We start from the raw sequence: 13554 nt of genomic DNA, 5'->3' as shown, positions 1-13554 counted from the left end.
CCTCTTCAACCTGGAGGTCCATATTACACAGATATGAATTAATTTAGTATTGTATGGAAGGCATTTTTTAAACAGTAGACAGTGACTGATGACATATTTCATCTGGGAGCCAAGTCTTAGGCTTTGTTGCCTAATAGTTTAAACAGTTTATATAACAGTAGTTTTGCCATCCAACGAGTGCTCTGTACGGAACGGCGGGGTGGAGTCGTGTGACTGTTAATGGGTACATATCAGAACAGAACATCCACTGACTGTCACACTTTATTGTAAATCAACTTTCTTTATTATGCAACTATCAATAGATTTAATTGTATCTATCTCCCATGTACCTTTGTTGATTGAACATCAATAATTCTTTTTAGTGTTCTCACAAATCTGTCTATTACTTAGTTGATTTTGTTCTTAAAATGCATTTTTTTTCTATTATATAGGTATAAGCTACATCATAGAAGTAGTTTTGTACTCTAAGTTCCCAATTCATCTCCTCACTGCCATGTAGTTTTGAGTTCATTACTGTTTAATTCAATCACTCTTTAATCTCTAGTTCTATGTTTAAATCTGATCATAAACAGTGATCTTGTGCTTAGAAAATTCTTATACTTACTAGCTCTGTATTGTCTGCCAAAGACTTCAAAACTTTTCATCACGTTTCCTTCTACTGCTTAGATTCATCTAGAAATCAACATGTATATGTATTTATAGACATCATAACAACAACGTAGAAATATTATATTTTTCACTTTGCAGTAGGATTCTTCCAAACGTTATGTGACTATACATAGTAGATTGTAATTTCCCTTCAAAAGTCTGTAGATATATTTATAAGTACTTTCTGTTTTTTTTTTATTATGTCTTTTTAGTGTCGGTTGTCATTTATTTTAGGACATTAGTTGATTTAAATCTATATGTATTCCTGACATGATTTGATGATTTTGAGGTATGAGACATATTGATTTAAACAATACTTTTTATTTTTATTTTAGCTACCTTTAAGTAATAAGCTGCACAATAATAATTTAGATTATAAGCAAACCTGTTTTTAAAGTATTCTTTTTACAAAAACTTAATGATACTTGTATCTTATAAATTGTTATAAATATTAGGTACATACTAACATGCACTGTTTATTGCATGTGGTTTTTATTTCCAGCTTGAGATGATTGATGATACATTGATTTCATTTCATTATTCTGCATGATGGGACTGTCTCTTCATAGAAGAATGAAAAAGCAAAAGACACAGCCCTCTGACAAGCGGAATCCAGATCCATTCTTTGTACTTCTGAGATACGATTTGGGTTTGAAAGGGGCAAGTGTGGATCTGAGGCTTCATTTGTCCTTTTCCCCATTCTCATATAAGCTTGGAAAAATATCAACTACTGTATCAAGACTTTGCTAACATTGTCCGATAGTCAAAATGCTCATCAAACCCAGTAATCAACTCCATTTAAGCCATTGCCTACTTGTACCCGATTGTCTCAGTGGAAATCCAATGGAAGTTAAAAAAAATCAGTATGTATAAGGTTAATAGTGACCGTGAAGGAAACATTTGAAATATCACTCCAAAGCTTACTTTGAGAGTATTCTTATTTTTTGTTTTGAATGATTAGAAAATATGATGATGACACCGCCCAGAAGCTCAACACTTCCACCAAATCTAAGATATGAAAGCCTGGTAAGATGATGATTATCGTACTGTCTTTTTTCTAATTGTTTTTTTTTTCTTTTTTTTCTAATTGTTTCCATTAATTCTATGAAAAAGCAAGTCCGGTTTTATTTCATAAAGTCGTTTTTTTACTTAACCCAGGTGGGGTGAAATGGTACCCTTCCCTGAATATTCTGGAATTGGCCAGCTTAAGCTGAAGCCGGATGGTAATAATTGGCATGGGCGGAAATCCCAGGGGGACAGGGGAGATGCGTCCCCCTTCCCAAAATAGTAGGGGGGACACAATATCAAATGTCTCCCTACTATTTTTGGTCTTTTATGATGGTAAGAAATACATCATTCGAAATCGAAATAAAACATGTCTTTTAGTCGAAATAACCTTACACTTGGGATGATACCTTTCTTTTTTCTCTTTTTTTGTGCTTGTCAGATTTTCTAGCCCCTGGTTCCCTCTACCTTTTAGGAGAGATTTCTGCCCTTAATGATTGGGCCCTCAAAATTGATTGCACCAAGATGGCACTATATAAATACCTAGGATTGTCATCACCATCATCGTTATGGTTATTTGAGATAACTGCTTGAATGCAAAATCTTGTATTTAACAAAATGTTTTCTGTTCATGAGAATGGGAGCTATTATAACACTATCACATGCAAAAGTCTTCCCCTTGATTTTTTTTTTTATTTCATAGAGACCTTGGATCTGGACAAAACTTCTCGTGATTGATTATGTGCAGTAATATTGATAAGATTTATTTCTTCAAAAATTTGCAATCCAATTCGAGACCTGAGGGATGGAGATGTGTTATAAATGATAATGAATGTACTTGACTAGTCAATGATAATTTTGGTGAAACAAAGTATGGATACTGAACATAAAGTTTTAAGCTTAATTTGTTCTATCATTTCATTAACCTTTACAGAACGAAGCTTACAGGAAAGCAAATTCTCTTCCAATGAACGCTAGGAGTGGGTCGTGGTATAGCGATGGTAAGACTCTCTTTATTATCTGATTCAGTTTGCCCTTTTAATGTAAGGAATAAATTCTGTCTTTAAGACCTGTTCCAATGTGAAGGCTCCAGTGCAGAACCTTAGAACCAATGCCAATCCCTCACTCTCTCTTTTCATCGTGTGTCACAGGCAATTCTGAAGGCTACATATCCAACGGCTATGCAAGCAGCGGAGAGCTTTCTCCCAGACTGGCCAACATGAATGACCGTCAGCTTCGGACGTTGAGGATCACCACCGGTCAATCTATGCCTTCAATGGAGCCTAAGGTACCTAGATCAGCTAAGGCTGTAAGGATCGCTGCTCCTAAATATAAGTCCACCCCAAAGGGTAGGCCTGTAGGTCGTAGGGTCAAAGTGCAAGTAAGTTTTAGGGGCGTATTGACACCCCCAAGGATCATGTGCAAGATGGACGCTGGATGGTAATAGTGCATTTGGCATGTGAATTTGGTAGAAAAGGTCAAAGGTCATCAAGTGTTCAATTACTTTAATCTGTATTGAATCAGCTCTTACACAATTATATTTTTTTAGTTGTGGGGCTTTTGTTAAGAATAAGATATCAGGAGCCCATTGCAAAATCAGATGCTTTAAATGCAAGCAAAATCAAATCCAAATGCAAAATTAGGGATTCTGATTGGAGGAGAATCAAATTGTGTTTAATTTCAGGAGTTAATTGGCAAAAGTTCTGCATGCAGTAAATCGAGATCCTAAAATACATTTATTGGTATCAATTGACAATATAAACAATGTAATTATCAGAATATATGCAGAAAGCATTTATTGGCAGAAAACAAACTTGATATGGGAATCACAGACTTTGTTTGGTTGTATGGAAATATGCAAAATGCATGCATTTTCTGTTGTAGCTCTTGCAAAGACCTCTAATTTTGATTAATTACTAGAGCTCTAAGAGCTGCAATGTTACACTATTTGAACATTGCTCTGAACTTGCATTTACTCTAAAGTCTTTTCGTCTGGGCATTGAAACAGTTTGCAAATAAATAGATTTGCTCACAGAAACATTTGTATTGACTTCTCTTTGAATATTTTGTTAAATAAATTATTAGCAAAACGTAATGGTATGAAATGGAAAGGAAGTTTGTCTTCTATTGAAGGAAATACTCCCTTTTACATATACAAATGAAGTCCAGACAAGCATGAAAAAAATTGGATGAATCTGCCTTTTATGGCAATTACATGGCTTTCCACCTGTGCAGTGTAACAAAAACTATTTTTGATGTTCATGTTAATGAGTAAAATGTGATAAGGGAAGATTAAAAGATTGTTCCAAAACTTGAGTATGTAATACTTAAACTCAAAATCCAACTTTTAGGTTCCAAACCACAACAATTATAAATTTGAAATAAAATTGAATTTGACTCCTTTATGAGTGTGTTGTACCATTGCAGTTTGCTAAAAATAAACATGGAAAAAATATTCTTATTGGAGTTCATCAGCATATAATATAACCCTTACTAACACACCCTTGCATGATCTTTTATCTTGCCCCCATACTTACCTTTCATTGTATGATGATGATGTTGTAACCATGGCAACCAAACTAACCACTAACTTCCAGAAGAACGTGTCTACGTCCACCATGGAGAAGGGATCGTCCATTAGTAATATGCCTGTGGTATGTTCACTAACATTGCATTTTGGATAATTCATATTATATATCCTATCGTCGTGTAACTCCTGAAGGTGTTCATTATGAAGAATGAATCAATGTAGTGACTTCAGGGTGCACCATGTCTTCTTTTGTGGGCACGTGCTGCGAAAATGATCACCCAAACGCAGCATTTGCAGCAAGTATGTTCTTGCCTTATAAGGAGCAAACATATGCCAACAAAAGAATACTGGTACACATTGTATCATGAAGCCACCTCATTAATTGTCTCTCGTATTATATCGTTACAGTTTTCATGAAGTATTCCTTCTACTTGCATCAAGCCTTGCATACTTTACTGTGTTATGTTGCACTTTCAATTCGCAGGCATACATGTACCTGAGTACTATGTGGTTATTTTAAAGTTAGTATAGATCATAAGGATCTTTACCGTAAATGAGAGATAATGATATCCTTTCAAGTAATGGTTGTTTATATTTTAATTGATGGAGTTGTTTAGTTAGTTTCCTGATATTGGAAATTGCATTGGCAGGGCCCTATTTGAAAGCCCATGATTTGAATTAGTGGCATGTTTATATTAAATCTGTATATGCTATTATACAATAGTCAAACATGTATATAGCTACAAGAGCACATGCAAAAAATATGTTAGTGATGCAATGTACTGGCTATTTTCGAAATAAAGTATGCATAAGCTTTTAATAAATGTTCCAAACAAACAGCATATGTTTTTCCCAAATAAAAAGACAAATAGATCAGTGTTATAAAAGAATGTTCTTTTCAAGTATGTAATTTGGAATTTATTTTTCAAGAGGGAAATGCATGCTCATCACCGATTAAGTAAAATTGAAAAAAAATATGAAAGAAAGAAGATTCATGACTTCATTCTACCTTTTTCTTTTTAATTTGTATCCATAGATAATAATGAGCATTACAAGATATTGTTTTCAAAGCTGCAGTTGCATTTGACTTGTACCCTTTGAGCCTTAGATTTTTTGCAAAATATTTAGCAAACTTCAAATACATAACCATAAAATTTGTCAGATACTACCAAAAGGCATGGATAAGTGATCACAACACTGTTTCAAAAGCAGGAGCATAATATTCAGTATATCAATCTCTTCAAATTATAGTTGACATCTTTAATTGCTTGTCTCTGTGAGCTTTATATGTCAAAATCTTACCCAATGCACTTACAACAATGGCTTGTACAATTTATATCAATATGTTAAACCTTTGCAAAAGCTTTTAAACCACATTTTTGGTGTTACTAAAGTACTGAGGGTAAAAATTGTGGCATGAGGAATGCACATGTGATATCCTTTGTTAAAATCAGTTACTCACATTATACATGATAATGGAAAGAAGTTTAGGTACAATTAAGTGGTCATTGAATTGGTCATTCTTGTAGACAATACTGATAATCCTAGTCGTTCCTCTTTCTCTTGCTCTCAATAAACTAGTCAAAAATGGGACGAGAGGTAAAGATTGTACATGTTTTCTAATTGAATGATGATTGATGTTTTCATACATGAATAATACCTTGGTCACATTTGTTCTACGGTGGCCGTATGGCGAGTCGAAAACAGCCGTTTAAACATTACTTTTGTACCAGCTACATATAGGTGGTTTGAATAAAAATGAATGAAACGACTGTTTTTGACTCGCCAAGGTATTAGCTCTATGTTTCTGGTTTGAATTATTCCATTCCATAACCCCACCCTCAACCCCACCCCAACTATTCCAACCCCTCATCAACTTCCAAACAGTCCAGAGCCCCAATACTCAATACCCAGAATAGCAATGGCAGCCATATATACATCTTTCAAATGTGTGTATAGTAATACTTATGAATTATTAAGCCTATTACTAATCTTGGTCATGTAGATTTTAGTTATTTAAAAAACACAAAGAAAATAAAAATAAAGAAAAAATGAAACCAAATCAATTTAAATGATTGAGTGGCAATAGCATATCTTTCCTTTAGAATTTCATAGAATTGTGTGTAATCATTAATACATGTTTATTAAAGATCTATATGATAAAAATCAATATTATGCAAATCCAAAGGGTGTGTTTCTACAATTGTAGCAAAATTAATCATTACTCTTTATCAAGTAATAAATGTGTACTATTCTTTATTTTTTCTTACTCTGGAAAATTGGTCACTACAAATTATAATTTGTATTGTAAATTGAAGTTGAAAACAAAAAATATGTAAAAGGGGAAAGTGTTGTTTGCAACAAATAGCTTTGATTACATTGTATTGACATACTGTCCAAATATTTTCTATTATTTTCGTGTCACACATTCTGATTTTGTATCAAAATCATCTGGAATGAACCGCCAAGGAAATGCCCATTATTCTTCCTTGAATAGAATTAAACCAATTTTGCAATTACTTTTATAAATCACTAAAAGCAAAAGTATATATATGTTGCCGAATCCCTGCACTGTATTTTCCATATCATTACCATCATATCATAATTGATATCATTTTGTTTTCTGAAGGGTTTATTTTTTTTCTCTCTCTCTCACTTATGTTATACATTACAATATGGTGGTCCTGTGTTTGTACATTAATTCACTTTCTTATATATATCAGGAGAGCATATATATATGCAATTATATGATATTATATATATCATATTTCCCATTTGTAGATACAAATATCCTTTCCATTCCCCTTTTTTCCGCTAGCCCCCCCCCCCCCCTGCTTGGCTACACACATCATATTTATGCAATCTCAAGTTGTAGAATTTTTTAGTGACTGAGTATGACTCACGACTCCTTGAACTATAGGTTTATTTTATCCCTCATCATCAGCTGCCCTATAATTATAATATGTCAGTAGATGGTTACCGGTATGTGTAATATACAGCGCGTCCCAAAAAGAATGTCCCTCTGACATAGGACTGAATTAATTCTAAAATGTGGTAAGACTCCCAAATAAATGTTCATGAGTAGAAAGCTCATTTCATGTTCTAACTTTTATGAAAATTTCATTGGTCGCGCTTCAGCGGTTTTGAATACACACTCTGTTACGTAACAGTGGTGCATTTTAGCTCATTCCAAGTTTGCAGCATTGATGCATTTCTTCATTGTCTATGGCACGTTAACCCCCATTCTTACATCCAGGATCTGAGCAGGGATAATTCCCTAATCATATCTAGGCTCGTCAAATCATAACTTGAGCATGTTCAGAAGGACAAGAAACATAAAAAATTAAGTGTGTTTGATGATTGATAAGGGGAATCAGTGCACCAACTTGAAAGAAAATGTGAATGATGGATGAGTAAAATAAGCTAAAAAAAGGGGAATCAACAAGTTTATCACCCTTTGCAAAAAGGAACTATACCAAAGAAAATTTTGACTTTTTTCTTTTAAAAAGTTACGCTGAATTATTGAACTTGACCTCAGTAGCTAATTAACTAAAAAAGAGTAATGAAAACAAAAATGCAGTATTGGAATTATGCATGAAACAGACATGACCCGTTGTCTCAATCATTGTGCATCCCCCGTTTATCAAACATGAAGTGAAATGTCAATACTGTTTTTGCCTTTCTGAACATACTCAAGGTTGTGATTTGATGAGCCTGGTTAGATCATGGATATTTCCCTTGTCAGATCAGGGAATTCCTTAGTCAGAACAAGGAGATAGAGGTGATATCTCCTTGGTCAGAATGGCCAAAGGGGGTTGATATGCAAGAAAGTGCAGAACACAAAGCAGTGTTGCATGCATCACGTACGTGAACCACCTATAGGCTATGTATCAACTCAGTGGAGCCCGCCATTATAAAAGCCCTCTCGCGGTAGGTCGCCAAGCAATCTTGTTAGCGACGCATGTGAGCACCGTCTTGCTCACTCTCCAAAATGTATGCGATATTAAAATCCTAAAAACTAATGGAATCCTTAAAATTTAGTAAGGCTATGAATACTTATCATTTACATTGACTATCAGTGTATCAACCTATATCAGATTTACAAGCAAGTGTGGATAAGATTTCGAATTACCAGTAATTTTGATGAGTGATACAATATGCCAAAATTTATGAAAATATAGCGTAAATTTCATATAGCATTTCAAAATCGTTATTTTCAATATCTTCACAATTTTTCATTGTTTTAAAAAACATCTTATTACTTTAACTATAATTTTCCCGAACTGATAACGTTGGTAGGCTATTTTCTCCATCGCTAAAAATGGAATGTCGGGCTTTCGAAATCAGGTTAATTTTTGTTATATTTCTAAAAGAAAATCGTTAGATTCGAGCTACTATACCATTGTTCTCCCGAAGAAGGGTTATCATCTCATAATGTTGTGTAAATGATACATAACAATAAAACTTACGAGTGTAGCAATCCATGTTGGATAACATTTTTCAGTATGAGTTTCGTAATGAAGAGAAAAAATAGGTTCATTCTTAGCACGCGAGCCGCAGAATAATAAATTTTAGCGTGTGCAGACAGGGCTGATCGCCTTGACTGTCCGTTCGGATTATCCAGTCCGATACCGCGTCGGGTTGTATATTCCACGTACCTTTTCCCCTTGCGATGACCACTGTGCAGTTTTAGTGTTTAATTTTGATACTCAATCTGTGAAATTAATAGTTTACCGATATCTAAAAATGCTTGGAATATACCTGACACATAAATTATTTCATTTTCGGTAATTATTATTTCTTTCCTGAATTACAAAAAAGTCAAACTGCCTAGTGTCAAGAACGTGTAACATTGACTGTATAAAATTACAACATTATCAAGGTTTGGGAAATATCTTGTTAAGTTTGCCCAATGTCATCAGTATCTCACGGTATATGTTAAACAGAAAATATAGAACAAGTGTATATTTTGTAAATTCCACGGCCACCTATACCATCATGCGACATATATGAAACCGACGTGCATGGCCGCCGGGGGGGGTACTCAAATTATTTTAAAATCAAAGTAATAGCAATTTTATAGATCTGCAATATTCCTATCCATGCTCTCGTGATAATGACTTAAAATCATGGTGAGTTGCAATGGGGAGGGGTCGATGAGGGATACTGAAAAGGACCAAAATGAGAGTGCAGGCCGGTAGAAATAAGAGGGGCAAATATTAATAGGTTAGTTTTATTGGAGGAGAGCTTTACCATAACAGAAGGGAAGGAATAATATGAGACGGTTGAAATTTAGGTTGGGAGAGCTGATCTTTGAGATATAAAATGTCACAAACACAAAAAAAAGAGAGAACAGGGAGATAGGAGGAAAAGAGAAGCTCTTGCAATAAAATATATCAAACAGGCACTTGTCTGGGGCGAAAGTGAGTGATGATAACTTATGCCCGCCCCCCCCCCTTCCCTCCACTCCCTAGTCAATCTTGGTAGCAGAGACACCGAGAAGATGATTGATGAAAAAGGGGCTAATGGGACCCGCAGAAAAAAATCAGTAATCTTGAACAGGACAGCTTGAAACTTATAGTAGGATCCTCATATTGTATAGAATTATAATTATGATAAAAGGTAAAATTCCACGATAAACAACAGGAATTAATATTAGAAAATAAGGTTATTTGAAAGAGAGTGGGAAAAGGACCCCCCCCTTTCTCCCGATCCGCTTGAGACACCTGAACCCGGCTCCCGGCCCTTCCTCTTCTTCTGTATATACCATCTCTTTAAGTTCGTGAGGCGGCCGTGGAATTTACAAAAAAATACAGTTGTTCTATATTTTCTGTTTAACATACAGTGAGATACTGATGACATTGGGCAAACTTAACATTATATTTTCCAAATCTTGACAATTTCTATCATGATTCTTGACCTATAAGATTGACGTTTTGTAATTCATGCAGGAAAGAAATAATAATTCTCGAAAATGAAATCATTAATAATTATGTGTCAGGTATATTCCGAGCATTTTTCGATATCGGTATTTCACAGATTGAGTATCAAAATGAAGCACTATATAACTCTACAGTGGTCACTGCAAGTGGACAAGGTACGTGGAATATACCACCCGACACCAGTATGGGACTAGATAATCCCGCGCGACACACCAGGGGATCAGCCATGTCTGCGCGCGCTAAAAATTATCGTTCTGCGGCTCGCGTGCTAAGAATGAACTTGATTTTTCTCTTCATTACGAAACTCATCCTATAAAATGTTATCTAATATGGATTACTTCACTCCTAAAATATATTGTAATGTATCATTTACACAACATTATGAGATGATAACCCTCCTTCTGGCAAACAGTTGGTATAGTAGTTCGAATCTAACCATTTTCTTTTAGAAATATAACAAAAATTAACCCGATTTTGAAGGCCTGCCATTTCCTCATAAAGCCGAGAAACAGTAATCTATCAACGTTATCAGTTCGGGAAAATTATACTAAATGTGATAAGATGTTTTTTAAAGCAATGAAAAATTATGAAAATATTTAAATTAAGGATTTTGAAATGCTATACAAAATTTACACTATATTCTCATAAATTTTGGCACTTTGTATCACTCATTAAAATTACTGATAATTCGTAATATAACCATCACTTGCTGGTAAATTCGGTATGAGTTTGTACACCGATAGTCAATGTAAATGATAAACATTCATAGCCTTACTAAATTTTAACGATTCTATAGGTTTTTAGGATTTTAATATCGCAGACATGGAGAGTGAGCAGAACGATGCTTACATGCGTTGCTAACGGGGTTGCTAGGCGCGAAAATCCGATTTAGCTCCGCCCACTTTTTACACTGAGTTGGAGGGATTCACGTACGTGGCATGCATATAAACTTGGAATGGGTTGAAAAGCACCACTGTTACATAATAGGCTGTGTATTCAAACCACTGAAGCAAGACCAATGAAATTTTTATAGAAGTTAGAACATGAGATGGGCTTCCTATATCCATACATTTCATTGAGAATAATTTCTATTTTTGGAAGTTATTAAGCCGAATATCAGAGGGACATTTTTTTTGGGACGCGCTGTATATGCATAATCAGTAAAATCAAATTGATGTTATAAAGGTATGAATGTTGAATATTGAGAATGAGCATGCTGCATGTTGTATATTAAAATGAAATACCTCAGCAAATTATGTGATGCGGTTCCCCACCCCAGCACCAAATACAAAGTTAAAAGTGGATTTTAATTTAATTTTTCATTAAACCTATTCCCCATTAAATGGTTTGGTTTAAAATGGTTTGCAGATTACTTGTTCTTTGAAGAAAATGCCTCATCTTGCAAGGAAATCTATAATATATTATATATTAAGAATATGTTTTACTAAGTACAGCAACACAGTCCTTATAATGATGCCTGTAACTGATGTATTATTTGAGGAGGAGACAAATTTTGTCAATATTTGTGACTTGGGAAATAGAATTTTCTTAATTAAGCCAGGAACATTACTGTTAACTTGTTCAAAAAGGGATCCACAGAGTATGGTATTTATTCATAAATGTTCAGATATGCTTTATTTAACACATATGAATATGTCTGTATAACTGTGGACAGATCTTTTTTTCAAAATTTCTTGTTCAATTTCTCAATAATATCTTAAAAGAATACGATGTGTCTATAAATTTTTTTAAATGAAATAAGCTTTAATAACGGACATACTGAAGCTTTTTGACATACGATTTATATGGAAGGAAACTCGTGTGAATGATGAGAATGCTAGAGGGAAACAATTTAAAATAGAACCGACAATAAAGGGCGACCAAAACCTTTACAGACTTTTTGGCAATTCCATAAAATTCAAATGTCCTACCCCATATACATTATATTGGACTAGTCTGCAGGCACAGACCCTAGTTTTTGCAATTTGCATATAGTGCATAATGTAGAGTCTGAAGTAGTGAGACTAGATTCACTGTGTACTGTGGCTGGCTCTACCAGGGTCTTATTTGACACAAACAGATTCTTTGGCATCTAGTCTTTACTTTAGACCTGTTGTTGGTTAAAGTGTCAAATATGAGTCTGCGCTTGCAGACTAACATTAGACCTCAATGAATGGTTCGTGTCTCCTTTGCAGATAATACAAACTACAAAAATAAGCTATAATGTCTTGATGTAGCAGTCCATGAAGTGATGTAAGAAAAGTGGGGATGATCAGACATATATTGATAATTTTATGGAACCTCCATTTTAAAATTAGTCTATAGACATGCATCTTCACACCAAATTTCTCTGACCTACGATAGTAAATCAAGTTTTCAGGACGGCATGATTTTCTTATTACTTTCAAATTTTCATTCAACAAGTTATGTAATGAAGTCTGAAATATGTTGTTAGTAATGGTATTCTGTTGCAAGAATGCTAAATGAGATTTGTCTATTTCTTAATTGTAGCTCTATCCCCTCGAGGTACTTCTAACCACCAACTACAGACTACCGAAGGATGTGGACAGAAAACATTTAGAGGTAAAAATAAATTATTATAACACGGAAAATCGTGTGATTGGTTGAGAGAATACATGTGGCCTAATTTTAACCAGAGTATTGTGATGAAATGTGGTTCCAGCGTTAGAGTATGAATAACTAGGAAAAAAATCATTTTGTTTTAAAATAATGCATTGTTCCAAATGAACCTTGTGTTAGTTACTCTTACAAACATACTCTCTCCAATGTATCATGCAATTCATATAATCTCACAGCAACCCCCCCCCCCTTTTTTTTGGGGGGGGAGGGAAGGGGACCAAAAATAAGACAATAAAAAACTAATAAAACAAAACCTTGCTGTGCTGAGTGTTTAACTTGTATTCACCCAACAATTGATTGTCGCATCTGCAGTTGTGCCAAGGTACACTTTTGAAAACTGATTTTGCTATTTCATACTGCTTTGCCAAATTTTAAAAAACATGTCACCGCAGTAAATAAAGTATAAAATCAGAACATTAAAGGAAATTTACTTTCAGTTTTAGAGAAAAGATTACTTTACATGACACTCATACTAACATCTTGACTATTGTCTCTCTCAGTACCATTTGTCAAATGAAGATTTCTTCCGAGCCTTTGGGATGACTTTTGAAGACTTCCATGCCTTGCCTCTGTGGAAACAGACAGTATTCAAGAAGAATGCCTTGCTCTTCTGATCGTCCAGGTATTAGGCTCTAACTTTTAGAAGACACATTAGCAGTTTTTTGTTGTTCAGATGTTGAAATGACATGTTGCTGAAAAAGTATGTATAGGAAGTTATGCTGCAAGTTTTCCCTTGTAGGGGATCGCTTGCTCCATCTCCCTACTTGTCTATGGGTGATGGTGATCATT

At 34.5% G+C, this 13554-nt stretch overlaps 1 protein-coding gene across 9 annotated transcripts in view; it reads left to right on the top strand.

The window, feature by feature from the left end:
- The window catches only part of LOC121425736 (actin-binding LIM protein 2-like), a 52319-nt gene that overhangs the window by 38378 nt on the left and 387 nt on the right, over positions 1-13554 (top strand). For 6 of the 9 annotated variants that reach the window (XM_041621911.1, XM_041621910.1, XM_041621915.1 and 3 more), the window contains 5 exons: positions 1610-1674; positions 2588-2654; positions 2805-3034; positions 12637-12708; positions 13266-13387. In XM_041621911.1, coding sequence (XP_041477845.1) covers positions 1610-1674; positions 2588-2654; positions 2805-3034; positions 12637-12708; positions 13266-13379 — 548 coding nt within the window. In that variant the 3' untranslated portion in view covers positions 13380-13387. Of the gene's footprint in view, positions 1-1609; positions 1675-2587; positions 2655-2804; positions 3035-4250; positions 4308-5764; positions 5783-12636; positions 12709-13265; positions 13388-13554 lie in introns of all 9 variants that reach the window. The other 3 variants (XM_041621912.1, XM_041621914.1, XM_041621917.1) reach the window with 3 other exon arrangements.

This window comes from Lytechinus variegatus, chromosome 12 (genome assembly GCF_018143015.1).
Source record: "Lytechinus variegatus isolate NC3 chromosome 12, Lvar_3.0, whole genome shotgun sequence".
In the NCBI taxonomy this organism is placed as follows: Eukaryota; Metazoa; Echinodermata; class Echinoidea; order Temnopleuroida; family Toxopneustidae; genus Lytechinus; species Lytechinus variegatus.
This window is presented reverse-complemented; position numbering and strand designations above follow the sequence as displayed.